The 20626-nt window shown below is 39.8% G+C and overlaps 1 protein-coding gene across 2 annotated transcripts in view; it reads right to left on the bottom strand.

The window, feature by feature from the left end:
- LOC124607480 (dnaJ homolog subfamily C member 28) overlaps positions 1 to 20626 on the bottom strand; it is a 128689-nt gene that overhangs the window by 50012 nt on the left and 58051 nt on the right. The window contains exon 6 of one of the 2 annotated variants that reach the window (XM_047139838.1): positions 10700 to 11282. The exons of the other annotated variant lie outside the window; for it this stretch is intronic. Within the exon in view, the coding sequence (XP_046995794.1) occupies positions 10878 to 11282 (405 nt within the window). The 3' untranslated portion in view covers positions 10700 to 10877. Of the gene's footprint in view, positions 1 to 10699; positions 11283 to 20626 lie in introns of those variants that run through there. 2 annotated transcript variants of the gene reach the window in all.

Raw genomic sequence — 20626 nt, 5'->3', positions numbered from 1 at the left:
TGTCGAATCCCTGGTATGCAGAACCAGTGATGTATTTTGTTCCAAAGACGGATGAACAATTTAGCTATTAAGCAGCTGTTCAAAATTTTTAGGCTCGGTGTATGGGGGAGAACCATTTGCTAATGTATATCTCTCTGCTATGTGGGATATGCAGAATTGTGAGTACCACACAGAATGTGGTCAGTCTTTATAGAATTTGGCAAGCTCAAATCACCTGAGCTAGGGACTGGCAAGGGCTTCCAGTCCTAACTGTAAATTCTGGCGATGCTTCCACTGAAGCATCGCCAGAATTTACAGAGTCTGTGATGTGTTAGTGACATACCATGTCCCATATGGAATGGGGATTTTGGTTAACCACCTGGAACATGAAAATGTTGCAAACCACTACCAAAAACCCTCAAGTCAATGAGGTTGGCAACTGTTGAAGCAAAACAGTTGTTACGAGGTAAACTGCACAATGATGGTGGCTTTAGATAGCCCTTTACGATTTTCAGCTCAAAGATGAACTGTACACACTAGACAAAGACCAGGTGTTTTTGAGAATGTTGGCGAGGCTGTTCCAGCGGCCAGTGAGAGAACAGAGTACAAACAGATGCAGATTGTGGCAGGCATTGTAACAAATGATGCCTTTCATGTAGCCTTCTTGTTAATACCTAGATCTTTGCAGCAACTGGCAGAGAAGATTGAGAAGACTGCCTTACTCATGGAGTTCCAATGAAGCTCACACTCTGCAGCACTGTTACCGCAACTGATCATGGGTCTCTGTATTTAAGTCAGATGGTAAGTTTTAATCGGAGACTTTGAAGGTTCTGTGACACGGTAGGTTCCAACTTTCATGATTTGTGTCACAGGATTGAGAACTATAGGGTAGTCAAGTGTGTACTACACGTCAGAGACTGCTACACAGGTAGCTGACCATGCATGGGGTGCTATTGTGTCTTTTTTCCTTCCCTTTTTTTCTTTTTTAATAGAGAAGGCTACTTTCTACCCACTCCAGATAATATAAGTGTAGAGAACCTCACAGTCAACTGTGGAAGCAGTTGCAACAAAATGTCAGAGACTGAACCAAAGAAGCTAACATATAGGCACAGAAAGTTGATCAAAAAACAAAACTGACAGTAGTGAGAGTACCAAAGTGTGTATCAAAAGGATAGGCTAATGGGAAATGGATGTGAGATTTCTCACGTTAGACAAGAAAATTAAATTCATTGACATCTGTATTGATCCTGCATGTTTGAACAAGACTCAGTATCAAGGATAGAAATAAATTTGTGATTGGATCTCTTTTCTATGTACCAGATTCCCATCGAGACGTAATCAAAGAGAGAACCTCAGTTTGGTAGTATGTATGTTCTCCAGTCACTGTCATAATTGGAGGAGACTGTAATGATCACAAAATTGACTGGGATGGTTATAGTTTTGCAAATTGTGGATGTAACATTACATTCTGCAAAACAGTACTAAATACGTTGAGACTGGTACCAATGACAATAAAACAGTACTAAATATGTTGAGACTGGTACTAGTGACAATGTGGCAGTTCTAACTACAGTGATTATAAAAGTACAGAGGACAGCTAAAACGTAGGAAGATTTACATGTTCAGTAAGTTAGATAAAGAGGTAGCAATGTCATATTTCAAAGAGGAACTCAAAACATTTACCTCTGAGCAATACCATGGAGAACAACCAAGGCTCAAATATGAAACATTAATTGACCGCACACAAGACAGATAAATACCTACTGGATGTAAAACAAAGGATATGGCTATATAAGCCTTTGATGGCTACTGTAGAAGAACCTTACAGAAAAACCTCTCAGGACAAGGAGGAAAAAAAATCTGGTCAGTGGCACTGAAGTTGCTGACTAGACACTTGTGGATGATACAGAAACTGAAATTGAGGGTAGCAAACCAAAAGCAGAAATCTGAACTCAATTTCCAAATGCTCCGTTACAAACAAACTGCACGGAGTACTTCCCCAGATTAATTCTCACACTACTGCAAAGCTGAGTGTCACAGATAATAGTGTGAAGAGCATTGAGAAAAAAATAAAATGGTTAAAATTGGACAAAGTTTCAGGGCCCAATGGAGTCCTTATCAGATTCCATATAGAATTTGTGATGGAGTTAGCTGGACTTTTAACCATTATATATTGTAGATCCCTGAAAGATACCAAAAAAAAAGCTTTTTAAGAGAGGAATCTTGGAATCATATCATATCACAGGGACAGCAAAGACAAGCGTAGACTAATTACAGCATGAACCTAAGCATTTAAGCAATCATTCTTCACATAATACATACCTGAATCGAATAAGTGTCACAATAAAAATCACCCTGTCAGGAACTTCACTGTGGTTTGCAGAGTTCGGGTATAGGTGTAGAATTGTTGTCCTTCCAAATGTGAGCCATTTCACTAAACACAGTGCCAGTTTATGGGTTTTCTCTCCTAAGAGAATTGTATGAATGATGATGCAATGTATGACGCACTGAGGCACAAATATTAACACAAATAACTAAATTTTCTCACGATATTGCAATAATTGTTATGTTTTGTCACATGATCAGAGTGACCTCACTTTGTACAAACATCTCCCCCCACTCCCCCCCCCCCCCCCCCCCCCCAATACACATTCTCTCAGTGTTAGAACAATACATCTCCCTACACCACCAACGACCTGAAAGTCTTTCTAAAATCTCAATTACTGTCAAATTAGTCAACTTTATCCATACCCATAAAGTTCATTTTCATGGGCCAGATCTACAAACAAACAAGAGAGACTGCGATGGGAACCGGGGTGGCTGTGTTCTATACCAGCCTTTTCATCCGTCCATGGAAGACACATCCCTCAAGACACAGAAGCCAAGCACCTGCCTTGGTACAGAGTTATTGATGACATCTTTGTGGATAGACTCATGGTGAAGAAAGGTGCCTCTGTTTTCTCCAAAAACTTAACTTTTTTCCCCAACTAAGATTCACCTGGTCCTTTTGCTAATCCAAATTCCAATTCCTTGATGTTGATCTCCACTTCACTGAAGTCCATATTCAAAACACAATGTATTTAAACCAATTACTACGCAACAATATCTACACTTTGACAGCTGCCAACCTTCCACATCAAATTCTTCATTTCCCTACAGCACAGGCATCTGCAGCAAATGTGTTTGCTCCACCACCAAAGCCATTAACAACTATACCAATAACCTCTTCCAGGGTTTCCTCTTCATGTCCTCCTAAACACACACACACACACACACACACACACACACACACACTTTCCTGGATAAAGTAGCTACTGTAGTGTTGCCTTTGTGGTTTTCAGCTGTGCCGGAAAGACCGTGAAGCAGATAGTCTGCAATTAATGTATTAGCATTGTTCAAAAACAAAAATTAATTACAATGTCATAATTAAAATCAATCAACTACTGTTTATAATAAATTCTACTTTAACCATCATAGTGTGTGTGAAAATACGGTACTTACAAAGTACTTTAGAATCCAATTTCAAATTTTCTTACACTATTTGGGACAAAATACTGTCCAGCACCTGCAGTATTTGAGAAGCACATTGCTTACTACACTTGTGCTAAAACATGAGATTATCGCTCACCCATCACTACTCCTGGGTTAAACAAAAATTTTCAACAGCATGAAAAGTGAGAGATTTAGATGGCGGATAATCCGCAAGGCTGATAATTGACAGTTTACTGTACTATTTATGTTTCTGGACAGTCACTTGACTTATAAAAAAGTTTAAAGAAATCTTCCAGTGACTGTACAATCCTCTCTCTTCCTCCCCCCCACCCCTCTCTCTCTCATTACTTACGGTGTAACGCTGACACGTTCAATATCAATTTCGCAGTTTGAGTATGATAAAACTGGATCAATACAAAATCAAAAATCAAATCAATTGAAATGCAATGCCTATGTATCATAGCTTTTGTTTGGTTTTCTTCATGGTCCTATTTTTGTTTTTCATTTATTTTCCTTACCAATTTTGCATTGTATCTTCTCAGATTTCTCCTCAGATATTTTTGTTTAATTTAGTATATTTATGACGTTCACCTGCTTTTTTTCTTCGTTGATAGTCCTCGGTGTCGACATACTGCATTGTTACACCGGCTGAAAAATTGGGGGTGGAAGTTCAACACTGACTACTGTAAATGATGTAGCCGACAGTTGCACAGTGGCGTTTCACTGTTCTTTACTTTCACTGTTCACAACCCCTCCAATCTTACACAGTTATATGGCCAGTTCACTATTGGTAAATGAAAAGCCCCATCAATAGCTTGCAGGTAAACATCAACATACTGCTACAATAGTTTGCTGTTGAACATCTATGACCAGTAAATACCCAACCACACAGTTCACTATTTCTGAAATAAATTGAACAGATACTGTTATTGTTTTAAAACACAGCCTATTTATGTTACACTAATTCCACTGTTCAGTTGACACATTGCTCTAATTTATACAGACTTCCCGTCTGAAAATCAGCCGTGGAATGACTGTCTCGGGACCAAAAATCGGGCCTTAATATATCCTCACTGTAATAGGCACTGAAACTACACATTGTTCGATTTTGAAGTTACAGAAATTACAATTAAAATGTAACTCATTCAATTAAATGAATACATAAAAAATTCTTTCTTTTTAACAGTTACTTCTACCACAAAGGTTAGGTCGAATTATTTGTTTAAATAATTAACATGTATAGTTATACAAACAATACTTTTGACAAACCTGGTAATTATATTGGAATTAATTAAGGGCTGGCTTTGCTAATACGTTTTCGAATGGAGCCAAGTAAATACTTTAATAATCCTAGTAGTTCTTCTTCCAAATGTTTATAATTAGTACAGCATTTATATTTGTTTGTAGGTCAATAATAGAATCTACATCATGAAAAAATTACTGAGAACCCTATAACAAAAGATTTGGGATTACGGATTTGTCCGAATCCACCCGTCTGCTTTGACCCATGATGTCATCAATATGGCGGAAATGGCTATTCTAAGCGTCTCCAATATGGCGCTTATGATGTCACTAAATACACACAGTGACAAACACAAAAATACATATAAATGTGACAATAACATCTCTCTCCAAAAATACACTCAAAAGAACAGTACAATATGGGAAATTGGGGGTTTTAGGGTGGGGACAAGCAAAATATAACAGTAAAAAAGCACAATACGATCCCAAACCACACAAAATGACAAAAAAGAAAACAACGTTACAACATTCTACTACACCAACAACATCTATAGGAATTGGACACTTCCCTTGACTATATAGGTCAACCACAGGTGAAGATACCAAAACACCAACACCTACAAACTACGAAAATTGGAATCAGACATTTTCCTTGACCTATATAAGCTGGCGATACCAAAACACCAACACCTGCAGCTAAAAACTAAGAAAATTGGAATCGGACATTTCTCTTGACCTATATAGGTCAACCACAGCTGACGATACCAAAACACCAACAGCTACAGCTAAAAACTGCGAAATTGGAATCGGACATTCCCCTTGACCACAGTTGGCAATACCACAACACCAATACCTACAACTAAAACAATAAAAATTGGAATCGGTCTTTTCCCTCGACCTATGTAGGTCAACCACAACTATTGATACCAAAAAACCAACACCTGTGGAAAAAAAAAAAAAAAAACCCTCAATATAAAAATCAAACATCCCTACATAATTTAAAACAGATTTAGTACACCATAAATACACAAAATATGACAATTCAAGAAGAATAAACGCAAAATAACAATTACTCCCCCCCCCCCCCCCCCCCCCCACACACACACACATGCGCCACCACATGTACCTGTCCCTGGTCCGAGACGACGGCTCTGGTCAACCTTATGTGCTCGTGACAAATACTACACTTCGCAATCTCAGCGGTCCAAATAACTGGAGGAATTTAATAACAGACAACATGTTCTCCTCGATCTCCAGCCACAATATAGAACTGTTATATTTCATCGTCATATCGATACCTAACAACAGAAGCCACACAATAAATTAAACGTCTTACTGCACCACAGACAGCAAACCAGTAGCACCAAACACATAAACAAAAAAAAAAAATGTTAACTCACTGGAAAAGCTCCAAACCTTACGTCCCCAACTACAAACGCTGCCAATAATTTCACACATCCAACACCAAGGCTCAAATGAACCCAGTGCAACATATTACACTCACACACACACACACACCAGCAGAGGGCACCATCATACACAACAAGACGACATCTACAAACACAACCAACTCATAAACCCCATGCCATAATGATGTCACACAGCACAACACCCTTACGTCATGGGTCAAAGCAGACAGGTGGTATCGGACGCTTCCATTGACCCAAAATATTAACTAGGAATAGTCAAAATATATTAGGAAATTGATTACATACACAAAACTAAGCACAAAATTAGACCAGGTGCTATACTTCTTAACTGAGGGCCACCCTTTCTCTTTTATGAAAATGCAGATTATACTCATGTATGTTAATGGTAATTAGTCAAAAATGACTTCAAGGAGGCAGATGGAGAAATAAGAGTGGAAGTAAAGAAATCCCAGCTTTCTTCATCACATATTCTATTGTTTTTATATAACTTTTTCTTGAAACTCTGGTATTCTCTTTAATTGTTGGTTTGTTTCAGTAGAGATTTTCTTTCTTTGTAACTTAAGCGTCTTCTGGTGCTTGCAAATGTATCTGCAGTAAACGGTTATTGCTTTCACCTATGCCTGCAATAAAGAGCATATTGGTGCATATATTTGATAGATTTCCATGGAATATCTTGTGTTTGGTTTTTAAAACAAGTATTGATATTCTTTTGGAGATTCCTCCAAGCAGACCTGTAAAGAACCAATGCCTGATGAAGGGTGGAAGGTAGACCGTGGTATGAATTTTTCCTTCTTTTCCTGCTGTTGTTTATTTTGTAAGATTTGCGCATAGAGCTTATAACTGTCTATTTTGTTGCATATTTATTTACTGGTTTTGAGGTGTAAACACCTGTGAGTTTTATGAAAGGATTTGTTATTCGTATTCCCCGTATTTCAGTCATTCATTGAATAAATTTCATTTATTTCAGTAATCAGTGTGTCTAAACCTTCAATAAACGCTAATAACTCGTTCACGGTTTTCCACCCTCTATACAATATTTCTTGTTGCGTGTTGAATGGTAAACGTCTAATGAGTACTTTTACTAAGTACATTTCATCTATCGGATCATCTAAGTACTTCGATTTTGTCATACGCCATACTGTGTACCCCTTTGTGCCCCATGAATTATTGTATGGAGTAAGGTGTAATAACTTTAAGATTCATTTTTCTTGAAAACTTGATGACCAGTACTTCCTCTTAAAGCTTTCCTCAAATTCTTCTGCATGAGCATTTCCCCATTCTGCAGTGTCTCCCATTAAATATCCTAATGTGAAATCTATTTTCTTTAAGTCATCCCACTTTTTACGTAAATATCTGGCAAATACTAGTAAAAAATAAATTTGGTATACATCAGTGTCTGGTTTATACTTTGGAAATTGCTTTGCTAAATTAAATCCATTTCCTATATATAAATTCTCTGTTACATCTTTAGTTACTCCTGTCATAGTTTCAGGTTTACAATTTTCTAATTCCTTTTTATTATCATCTGTGGCTTCCCATATTCTATCTAGTTCTTGTTTACTGCCAATTGTACCTTCCCCAGAAGTGATTTTGTCATTATTTATTTTTGTTTTGTCTTCTACTTCTTGTGGTATGAGTAACTGTAAACGTTTTTTCCAAATGTTTCATAGCATCAGGTGTCCCTATAACAGCATTTTTCTGTATGGACATAATATGCTTATTTACGTCTGCAATACTAGCTTGTACCGTTTGGAATTGGGAATTCACGTTGTCTACATAGTCAGTCCACTGTCGGATTGTTATTCTATGTACACTTTCTTGTAAATCATCTGTTAACACTTGTTTAACTACTTGTTGTACCTCTACCGGAACAAATTCTTGTAATTCATTTACTTTAGAGTTTATTTCCATTATTTTAATGTTTATATTATTAATTTGTGTTTTAAAGTCAGATTCTAAGTTAGCTGTAACCTCTTGTATTTTATGGCTTATTATGTCATCTATTGATTCAGTAATTTGTTCCTTAAAGGACTTAATTAATTCAACTTGCTCCAGTTTCCATCCTTCCTTATCCTTCACTGCTTGTTCTTTAATTATATCTTCTAGTTCTTAACTCCTCATTTTGCATTGCCATCTTTCTTGTGATCGGCATGCACTATTTATTACCAATCGATAATATTAACATTAAACCCTATATTCACATAACTGTTTCTACTTTTTAAACGTTCATGGCTCACCCTTCTGCACAACTGGGAACTATGTGCTGGTTGTAGAACAGCCGAAGTCGTAGCTGGGCTGAAGCTGAAGCTGACGTCTGCTCTTGTGCTGCGTGCTGCCACTGACTGGACAACACAGCACCCCGTACTCGCGTAACTGCTCGCCACTCAGCATTGATAACTCCCGCCAGATTGACGTCCGCCACATGCGTTACCCAGTTGAAACGAATTTGTTAAGTTTCAAACAAATTCCATGCACTCATTGCTTGTAATATGCGCGTGCACTTTCTGCTGCCACTGTCTTCTTCTTTCTTTCTGTTTGAGATTTATGACAGTAAATTATATTTTCCATTCATTATGTGTTTACTATTCTTTCTTAGACAGTTCGTTGAAAAGAAGCTCTTAATTATTTTTGATTTCTTGTTATGTGCTTTATAAGGCACTGTTGTTGATCACTAGTTGCCAGGGGCAACTTCTGTCTTCTATCCTTTGGAGTCATAATTCTGACTAGTAAATTTTCTGTACTTTCTTGCTGGTGCATTCTCCATTCGTGTTTACCATTGTCACCATGTGGTGTGTATTTTTCCTTCTTTTCCTGCTGTTGTTTATTTTGTAAGATTTGTGGTGGGTCTTCTACCAGAACTAGCGGGAAGTTGCATCCCTGGCTGATATAACTGGGCAGTATGAAAGTAGTATTACCTTCATCCTCTCTTCTTAGAGTTGTTTTTTGGTGGTCCGGATCCTTCCGTGCCACCTCCCTGTCGATCCAACTGTGGTGAAGATTTCTGGAATGCTTCTGCAAGTTCTCTCTATCGCACTACTAAATAAATAGCCAAACCGCTAACAAACAGGGGTATATTTTGTCCAACATTTTCACTGTTACTTTTCTCAATACAACTAACAATTGCTATGGTTTACCACTCTCTTGAGTACATTCAAACATCCGTACACATACACTATAGGACCTGAGAGAAAAACCAGAAAAACAATTATCACTCTCCAATTGTCCATTACGCCCTTGTTGGTGCGTCGTCTACCCCATGGCTCTTAGATTCAGGCACTTGCTGTACCATGGCACAAATGACTCCTGGATGACCAGTGGTTGTAATACCATTTTCACTGGTCCCCTTCTTGCCGGCTCCACCACTGTTCCACATTCACTGCATACAAGAAAGGAAAACACAAAGTTTCCCTTAATGAGATTTCCACTCTGCAGCGGAGTGTGCGCTGATATGAAACTGACCTGGCAGATTAAAACTGTGTGCCCGACCGAGACTAGAACTCGGGACCTTTGCCATTCCGCGGGCAAGTGCTCTACCATCTGAGCTACCGAAGCACGACTCACGCCCAGCCCTCACAGCTTTACTTCTGCCAGTATCTCGTCTCCTACCTTCCAAATCTCATTCTGGAAACATCCCCCAGGCTGTGGCTAAGCCATGTCTCCGCAGTATCCTTTCTTTCAGGAGTGCTAGTTCTGCAAGGTTCGCAGGATAGCTTCTGTAAAGTTTGGAAGGTAGGAGACGAGATACTGGCAGAAGTAAAGCTGTGAGGGGCGGGCGTGAGTCGCGCTTTGGTAGCTCAGATGGTAGAGCATTTGCCCGTGAAAGGCAAAGGTCCCGAGTTCGAGTCTCGGTCGGGCACACAGTTTTAATCTGCCAGGAAGTTTCAAAGTTTCCCTTTCCCACTACATTTATCCTTATTCAATTTACTCATGAGCATCTCTTGTCGACAGCTTTCCCATGGTCTTTTGGGATGTTAACAAATATCCCGAAACACTACAACCGTCAACACATCGCACATAAATAGGTCGAAAAACAATTTGTTGTTTCATTACACCATTGACAATAAAGGTTTGGAAGCTCTAGCAGCCATGAAATAACTGAGAGAAACCTAAATAGGAAGTAGTTGGATATGTCTCATGGCCTAAGACCATTGCCCCAAGTTCTCTCAGTTCACCAGCCCAGTAGGTATGACGATGGCTCTTTATATCATACCTCAAGTCAAACAAAATCAATGGGTGAGGGAGGGAGGGGGGGGGGGGGGGGGAGAGAGAGAGAGAGAGAGAGAGAGAGAGAGGTGGGGGGAAGGGGGGCGGGAAGGAGAAAGTACTGTTGTCCTCAACATGGTTAGCTTGAACACCAGAAGTAGACATGATATGTCCTTGCTTTCCTCAGAGGTGTGACCTGACTTGCCCAGCCAGTTAAAGGGGCCTATAACATAAAGTGGATTCCAAGACATGATACAACTTTTTTTCATACATACAAGTCAATTCCAGAGGTGAAATACGTGCCACTTATATAAGAATGCCCATAATCAACAATAAAAAATTTAGAAACCAAATTACAATGATAGTACATTGTCTTAATCGTAATTTATTTGAAAATTATTAGTTTTACTACAAAAATAAATATTTGACATCATTTAACTTTATGTAATCATAATATCACATTACACATCACATAAGTGTGTTTACATGTTCTTTTTGTATGGGGACAGCAACAACAAACATAACTGAACTTCATACTTTGCCTGCAAACAAATAGTCAAATATATTGAGAACTGATGAATTATTATGTTGATATTTATCCTCACTGGCACCAGAGCTTTTATTAACAACATCAAATTTGGTTTTACCATTCTTTAATATTTTCTCAGCTTCCAAATTTATTTGGAACAAGAGTTTCTGTTTCTCTAGTAAAGGGACCTGAAGATTATAATCATTAATTTTCTTATTTAATCTTTTGACACTCTGCTCCTGATCACAGACTGCCTGTTTCCACACACGTACTTCATCAGTTGTAAGTGGTTCTGTTCCAAGAGTTGATCGTACTTCTGAAAGTTTGCTGCGAATTTCTGCGGCATCAATTTTAATTTCCTTTTGTAGTGTAATCCATTCTGGCACATAGCCATTATCTATCATTACCTACCCGACATAAGAAAAAGTAAATAATTATTGTTATTCAGCTTGAGAGCTCTAATAATTCTTGTTCTTAGGTATTAAATAAATAATATTACCTGTGAACAGTTACCAAACACGATGTAGATATGGCACAGCATGAATAGTCACAATATAATGCACCTGCAGTTTGAGCTTAGATAAGAATTTGTTACATCCGCTTCCTAAGGTTCACCTGTCAAGTTTGTGAATGAATTTCTCACAATCTTTATATCATTTCATTTTCCTGGAGGAGATGTATGAGATTTATCTTTGCCAAAAACCTTTCAGCCTAAAGATTTGTGATTCATGGAACACAGATTTTCAGAATAAAGTAAGAATATGATACTGCACCAGATGTACTTTAAAAAAATATCATGTTATGCCATCCAACACCAAAATTTACCAAATGCTGATATTCCAATATCTTAAGGGTGTTTTGGCAATTGCTGATGCTGATGTAGGCATAGGTTTGCAAAAGTTTAAAAAAAAAAATTATTTTCTCTGATTTAGTATATGTAATTGACTGTATGCTTTCATTTAACTTGCATTTACATAAAAGAAGATGTAAATGCTACATCAGATCCAAGACTGACAATGTGAATCAATAGAATGAACTGATATCATAAACAGGAAAGGAAGTCCGGTTTCAGATTTAGAAGAAAATGATGGACTTAGTGGTGCATACTGGGCTCATGAGCTCTGGGAATTACACTCCTGGAAATGGAAAAAAGAACACATTGACACCGGTGTGTCAGACCCACCATACTTGCTCCGGACACTGCGAGAGGGCTGTACAAGCAATGATCACACGCACGGCACAGCGGACACACCAGGAACCGCGGTGTTGGCCGTCGAATGGCGCTAGCTGCGCAGCATTTGTGCACTGCCGCCGTCAGTGTCAGCCAGTTTGCCGTGGCATACGGAGCTCCATCGCAGTCTTTAACACTGGTAGCATGCCGCGACAGCGTGGACGTGAACCATATGTGCAGTTGACGGACTTTGAGCGAGGGCGTATAGTGGGCATGCGGGAGGCCGGGTGGACGTACCGCCGAATTGCTCAACACGTGGGGCGTGAGGTCTCCACAGTACATCAATGTTGTCGCCAGTGGTCGGCGGAAGGTGCACGTGCCCGTCGACCTGGGACCGGACCGCAGCTACGCACGGATGCACGCCAAGACCGTAGGATCCTACGCAGTGCCGTAGGGGACCACACCGCCACTTCCCAGCAAATTAGGGACACTGTTGCTCTTGGGGTATCGGCGAGGACCATTCGCAACCGTCTCCATGAAGCTGTGCTACGGTCCCGCACACCGTTAGGCTGTCTTCCGCTCACGCCCCAACATCGTGCAGCCCGCCTCCAGTGGTGTCGCGACAGGCGTGAATGGAGGGACGAATGGAGACGTGTCGTCTTCAGCGATGAGAGTCGCTTCTGCCTTGGTGCCAATGATGGTCGTACGCGTGTTTGGTGCCGTGCAGGTGAGCGCCACAATCAGGACTGCATACGACCGAGGCACACAGGGCCAACACCCGGCATCATGGTGTGGGGAGCGATCTCCTACACTGGCCGTACACCACTGGTGATCGTCGAGGGGACACTGAATAGTGCACGGTACATCCAAACCGTCATCGAACCCATCGTTCTACCATTCCTAGACTGGCAAGGGAACTTGCTGTTCCAACAGGACAATGCACGTCCGCATGTATCCCGTGCCACCCAACGTGCTCTAGAAGGTGTAAGTCAACTACCCTGGCCAGCAAGATCTCCGGATCTGTCCCCCATTGAGCATGTTTGGGACTGGATGAAGCGTCGTCTCACGCGGTCTGCACGTCCAGCACGAACGCTGGTCCAACTGAGGCGCCAGGTGGAAATGGCATGGCAAGCCGTTCCACAGGACTACATCCAGCATCTCTACGATCGTCTCCATGGGAGAATAGCAGCCTGCATTGCTGCGAAAGGTGGATATACACTGTACTAGTGCCGACATTGTGCATGCTCTGTTGCCTGTGTCTATGTGCCTGTGGTTCTGTCAGTGTGATCATGTGATGTATCTGACCCCAGGAACGTGTCAATAAAGTTTCCCCTTCCTGGGACAATGAATTCACGGTGTTCTTATTTCAATTTCCAGGAGTGTATGATGAATATGCTTGAAGTAATAATTTCACACTTAGCTTATATAGTTGTTTCAAATAATGCTGGATTAATTAGAAAAAAACTTAGTTCTTTTAATTAGTATAACAAAAAAGGTCATTTATACAGGATGAAAATAGTGATGGCACATCATTAGTAATTTGCACGTAGGTAAATGATGACCAATTCTCTGTCCTTATGAAGCTACATAACATTATCAACTGATTCCCATTAATTGATCCTTAAAACTGGAAGTAGCTGCACAGTATGGCATAGGACAGTGGAGAATAATCTGCATAACCAAGCTCCACTGTACACCAAAATGATGTGATTGAATGGAAACACAACATGTGACTAGACGTAACAAAATAAACTGCATATTTCTCATAATTCTTACAAATCCAGACCATGGGTCGACACTGGCTGGGTTAGAAGTATCTCTGGTGATCGTTACATTTTAACTCAGAAATTTTGGATATTACATTTCACATTAGAAACAGAATTTATTTTAAGTATCAAAGATGAGTATCTTTTACTACACTTTGTTCTGAAGGAATATGACCAGATCTGGTCAACAAAAATTAAATTTCATTTTTTTTACTCAACAGTTTAGAAACAGAAAGAAAATTAAGAGAAATATGACCAGAAATGATCATAAACATGTTTATGTATTATTACTTCACTCTAATCTCATCAGAGAATGAAGAAATAAAAGAACAGAAAACTTAAGATCAGAAATGATCATAAACATGTTTATGTATTATTACTTCACTCTAATCTCATCAGAGAATGAAGAAATAAAAGAACAGAAAACTTAAGACTTTGATCGGCTGACCTCATTGAGGATTTCCACATTGAAACTGGTAGCAGTGACCATGTGGCAGTTGTAGCAAAAATGATTATGAAAGTACAAAGGGAAACTAAAACAAGTAAGAAGGTTTTTAATGTGTTCAACAACCTAGATAAAGAAGCAGTAGTGTTACGTTTGAATAAAGGACATGAAACATTTTGCTATGGGGAGGAGCGTGTACAACAGGCTGTTCCAACCGAGCTCCAAGGAGCCGGAGCACTCCGGAGCACTCACTGCGGCAGCTCGGAGCCTGCGTGGAGGGGGAAAGCGAACTCACTGCCCCCTGGCCGCATGCAGCCACAACTAACGCAATAATACATGTTCAATGACAGCTACGACTAGCTGCGGGAGCCCTGTACCTCTATTGGAGGATACCTTTCTACTCACTGAGAGGGATGGTCATCCACAGTGTCCTGTATGTCATAAAGTATTTAATTCTGCAAAGAGGTACAATATACAGTGACATTATACACGTCTTCACGCAGTGCACTACGATCAAGTAGAAGGCATTGCTCGCAGAGAACTGGTAGCCAGGCTTAAGAACGACATACCAGGAGACATAAGTTTAAAAACGGTTTCGTAATACGGAGGGTATCAAAACATGCAACATAATTCGTCTTCTGTAATGCGTTTATAATTTTCAGGTGAATGAGAGCGGAGAAAACACTACTGAATCTGCAATTCAAGCAAGCTACAGGGTTGCTCACATCACTGCGACAAGTGGCAAGCCATTTTCGGTGGGATCACTCGTAAAATATCAGCATGGTAGCAGTTGCAGAATGTTTGTTTCCAAGGGAGGTGCAGGCAATTGAAGGGGTTTGCCTGTCGAAGCAAACAATGTCTCATTGAATCCTGGACATGGCAGCGGATTTAGAGGTACAGCTCAGGAAAAAGACGGAGAGCTTTGTTGCATTTTCGCTAGCGTTGACAAAAGTACCGACATATTGGACTGTGCTTAGCTTGCAGTCTTTGTGCATGGTGTCGACATGGAGCTGCAAGTAACTGGAAGAACTCTTGGATGTGGTACCACTCAATTACACTCCAACAGGATGTGACATTTTTGAAGCTGTTTGTGAATCAGTGGACAAGATGAATTTGCCGTAGGATAAGCTCCATTCTGTAGCAACAGACGGTGCACCACAAATGATCGGGCGTCACCAAGGTTTTGCTTCTCATTTGAAAAATAAACTCAGGGACGAATTCGGGAAAGACATTGTGACTCTTCATTGTTTTATTCACCAAGAGGCACTGTGTGCAGAAACAGTAGAGCTAGGTGGCGTAATGAAAAATGTTGTGAAGTGTGTGAATTTTGTGCGGTGTCATAGTATGAATCATCGCCAATTCAAAGGATTCCTGAAAGATATGGAAGCGGAGTATGGGGATATACCTTACCACAGTACAGTTTGTTGGCTGAGTAGGGGAAAAGTTCTTGATGTTTTCTTTGCCATTTGTGAGGAAATATCCCTTTTTCTCGAAATGAAAGGGGAAGAAATGCATTGTCTGAAAGATATAAAATGGATATCAGACCTGGTGTTCCTAGCTGACATAACTATGCATCTGAATAATTTAAATCTGTCATTGCAGGGCAAAGGGCAGCTAATCGTTGACATGCACGACCAGATCAAAGCATTCATGGAAAAGTTACATGAGTAATGGACATTTAACATTTTTCAATCGTCTTGCTTCTTTAAAACTACCTGAAGGTACTACTTTAAGTAATTTCCAAGCAAAGTTAAAGCAGCTCATCATGTCGTTTGAAACACGATTCCAAGACCTCACTAGTTTGGAAATGGAACTTAAGGTGTTCAGCACTCCTTTTTCAGTTTCCCCCGATGACTTGTCATCGTCACTTCAATTGGAGATTATTGATTTGCAAAATTCAACTTTGTTGAAAGAGAGGTACTACAACACATTGGATTTGTCATGATGGTATCATTCATTAGAGCAAAAAACATTTCCCAAGCTTCACAACAAGGCCGCTCAGGTCATGTGCATGTTTGGATCTACATATTGTTGTGAGCAGCTTTTCTCAGCAATGAAAAGAGTAAAAGTAAGGAACGACTGTTTCTTCAGAATGCAACAATGAAGACCATCCTCCGCATTAACGCTGCGAACACTTTGACGCCTGATATTTCCGATCTTGTAATGAAAAGAAAATGTCAAGCTACAGAGGCCCACTAAATTTAGTATGCAATTTCTTGTAAAACAGTTGTTTCTTATTTATTTCCTGAACATCGTATTTCCTGGTGTAGCATGTCACCACGTCTTAGCAACTAAGAGTATGAGGTTGGCAATCTTGTAAGACGCAGCTGGCACATCAAAACGCTTGCCTTGCCGCCTGCCTCAGCCAGCCGTGCCATGTGGTGACCCACTTTAATGGTCACAATGAGCTGCACGGTTCCCTGGAGCAGGGAGCACTCCGCGGCTCACAATGGAGCTGACGAGCTGGAACAGCCTGATGTACAAGAACTGTTGCTCAGGTTCAGAAGAATAGTTGACCATGTAATTGATAGCTATATACTTAGAACAGTTCATAATAGCAAGGACCCCCATGGTATAGGTTCACTGTAAAGAAATTTATAAACATTACTTTTCTTGTAATGTGTCTCAACAGTTTACATAAATTTTTAAATGATGTCATGTTCACTTTTAGCTGCAACTGTTTTTATTACAGTTAAAGCTAAATGGAAACAGGATCTCATTTAAATACTTCCAAAAAACAAAGACTACTGCACCATAGATGTAAAACAAAGCATGGGACTATAGATGGATCGATGTTGATGAAACAGCAGGAGGGCAATCCATGAAGTGTTATTCAACGACTACAGTAGCGGAACATTATCAAAGGATCTCTCACACAACCCAAAGATATTCTGGTCATACATAAAGGACATTAGTGGTACCAAAGTTAGTGTCCAGACACTCATGGATGAGATATGAACTGAAATTGAGGATAGTAAATCAAAAGCAGAAATGCTGCACTCCATTTCTAAACTTTCCTTTACATAGGAAAAGCCAGGGGTATTGGCCAATTCAACTCTTGCACCAGCAACATGACGAGTGATATAGGTTTTATTATCAGTGGTAATGAGAAAAATCTGAATCTGCTAAAATTCAATAAAGCACCAAGGCCCAATGGAATCTTCATCATATTCAGTACCACACCTACATTTATTATTGAAAGTATGGAGTATCAAGTGAAATTTGTGACTAAATTGTGGATTTCTTGGCAGCAAGAATGCAGCACGTTATCTTGGATGGAGGGTGATCAACAGATGTAGAAGTAACTTCACCTGCGGCCCAGTGCTGTTTGTTGGCACCCTTGCTGTTCGTATTGTATATTAACGACATTGGAAATAATATTAATAGTAACCTCAGACTGTTCGTAGATGATGCAGTACCAAACAGGAATAGAAGGAGATGTTCAATGTAAGCAGAGGAGGACATAGGAATGGTCACAGGCTTTTTGATTTGTGGCAGAATGTTACAGAGATGGTGAAGACATGAACTGACAGACAATGGAAGATACATGTAACTATCCTAAGAAAGCCTACTTACGAAGTCTTTAGAGCAAGCTTTAAGTGATAAATCTAGAATACTATATATATAGCACAACCCCTTATGTATTGCTCACATAGGAATTGCAAAGACAAGATTAGATTAATTACAGCATGCACAGAAGCATTTAAACAGTCATTCTTTCCATACTCCTTATGTGACTGGAATGGCAAGCAGCCCTCAAAGGCTACGATCTCAAGATTTTTTTCAGTTGCTGGACAACACTTCAGAATAGTGATAAATACCCAGCAGATTACACTTCATATGATGAAGTAGAGGGTAGAACTTATATGCATAGAAGAATCAGAGGCATATTTAAGGGGGTTTCTGGACTTAAGCCCCCCCCCCCCCCCCAATTTAAAATTACAGACATAACAATATTATGAAAAGGATAGACAGCTACTCACCATATAGTGGAGATGCTGAGTTGCAATAGGGGGGGGGGGGGGGGGGGGGGAACCTGTCAAACAAGTAAGCTTCCAGCCAAAAGGCCTTCATCAGAATTTGGCAACATACATGCAAATGGAAGAGGATGTAGATGAAGATGAAATGAGAGATTTGATACTGCATGAAGAATTTGACAGAGCACTGAAAGACCTAAGTCGAAAGAAGGCCCCGGTAGTAGACGACATTCCATTAGAACTGCTTATAGCATTGGGTGAGCCAGCCCTGACAAAACCCTTCCATTTGGTGAGCAAGATGTATGGAACAAGCGAAATACTCTCAGACTTCAAGAAGAATATAATAATTCCAATCCCAAAGAAAGCAGTTCTTGACAAGTATGAAAAATAACTGAACCTCAGTTTAATAAGTTGGTTGCAAAATACTAACACAAATTCTTTAGAGACGAATGAAAAAACTGGTAGAAGCTAATATCAGGGAAGATTAGTTTGGATTCTGTAGAAATGTTGGAACACATAAGGCAATAGTGATGCTATGAGTTATATTAGAAGGTAAATTAAGAAAAGACAAACCTACATTTCTAGCATTTGTAGACTTAGAGAAAGTTATTGACAATGTTGACTGGTATACTCACTTTCAAATTCTGAAGATGGCAGGCATAAAATACAGGGAGCAAAACAGCATTTACAATTTGCACAAAAACCAGATGGCAGTTATAAGAGTTGAGGGGCATGAAAGGGAAGCAGTGGTTGAGAAGAAAGTGAGACAGGGTTGTAGCATATCTCTGATGTTATTCAATCTGTATACTGAGTAGGCAGTAAAGTAAACAAAAGAAAAATTTGCAGCAGGAATTAAAATCCATGGGGAAGAAATAAAAGCTTTGAGGTTTGTCAGCGACAGTGTAATTCCGACAGAGACAGCAACGGACGTGGAAGAGCAGCTGAACGGAATGGACAGCATCTTGAAAGGAGGACATAAGATGGACATCAACAAAAGCAAAATGAGGATAACGGAATGTAGTCAAATTAAATCAGGTGATGCTGAGGGAATTAGATTAGGAAATGAGACACACACAGTAGTAGATGTGTTTCGCTATTTGGGGAGCAAAATAACTGATGATGGTCGAAATAGAGAGGATACAAAATGTAGACTGCCTCTGGCAAGGAAAGCGTTTCTGAAGAAGATAAATTTGTTAACGTGAATATAGATTATGTGTCAGGGACTCTTGACTAGAAGAAGGGATCAGTTGGTAGGATACATTTTGAGGCATCAAGGGATCACCAATTTAGTATTGGAAGCAAGTGTGGAGGGTAAAAATCGTAGAGGGAGACCAAGAGATGAATACACTAAGCAGATTCGGAAGGATGTAGGTTGCAGTAGTTATTTGGAGATGAAGAGGCTTGCACAGGAGAGAGTAGCATCAAACCAGTCTCTACCCCTTTTCCTAAACCTCTCCAGTCCATTTTGTTCACCCCTCTTCCTTCCCCTTCAACCCTTCTGCCAGATGAGAGTAATTGGCTTGCATACATGATACATGTTTTACATGTGTGCCCTCCTGCCGCCACTTGCTGAGTAGATTTTTTATCTATCCATTAACATTATATTTCCACATTCAAACAAAGTGGATCCGAAGAGATATATTCAATAAATGACGGATGCAAAAGTGTAGGGGGTTTCCCATTCTTTGGGAAGCTTCACAGTTGGATTACTGTGCGGACCTGAGCTGTTTAGAACAATTTTTCCTCTTCTTGTTCTATTCTCTTTCTTCTTCCATTTCCCTTGTGTAGTAGAGATGGCTGATTAGGAATATTAAATGAAGTAGTTTGAAGGGTGGATACAAAAGCAGCAGGAGAAACAAAGAAACTGTGATATCAGTAAGTCAAAATATTTAATTAAAAAAGTTGAATGAATGAATAAAGTCAACAGTGCTGATACTTGTGTTGCTTTTTCGGAGAAGAACTTTGTTAAGTGATAGTTTCAAGCTACTAAAGTTTTCACTTCTGTCAAAAAGTATTTTGGAAATATCCTAGTAAAGCAACCAGGAAAAGGGGCAGATTTCAGGAAAGTCACCCAAAACCGTGGGTCAGGGGAGACTTTACTGTATGGGATGAGAAGGAAAGTCTTTCCTTTTCATCCCATACGGTAAGTCTCCCCTGACCCACAGAAGCGAGTGACTTTCCTGAAATCTGCTCTTTTCCTAGACCTCTACAGTCGTTTTCCTTCACCTCTCTTCCCCTTCAACCCTTCACCTGAAGAAGGAGCCATGGCTCCAAAAGCTTACCAATTACAACTGTCTTTTATGTGTGTGTTATGCCGTCTGCTTGGTGAGTAGATTTTGTTATGTATCCAATTAAATAATTTATTATTATGTACATTATAAACATAATTGAA

The sequence above is a fragment of the Schistocerca americana genome, chromosome 3 (assembly GCF_021461395.2).
Source record: "Schistocerca americana isolate TAMUIC-IGC-003095 chromosome 3, iqSchAmer2.1, whole genome shotgun sequence".
In the NCBI taxonomy this organism is placed as follows: domain Eukaryota; kingdom Metazoa; phylum Arthropoda; class Insecta; order Orthoptera; family Acrididae; genus Schistocerca; species Schistocerca americana.
The sequence above is the reverse complement of the archived record's forward strand: the minus strand, read 5'-3'. Positions and strand labels throughout refer to the sequence as shown.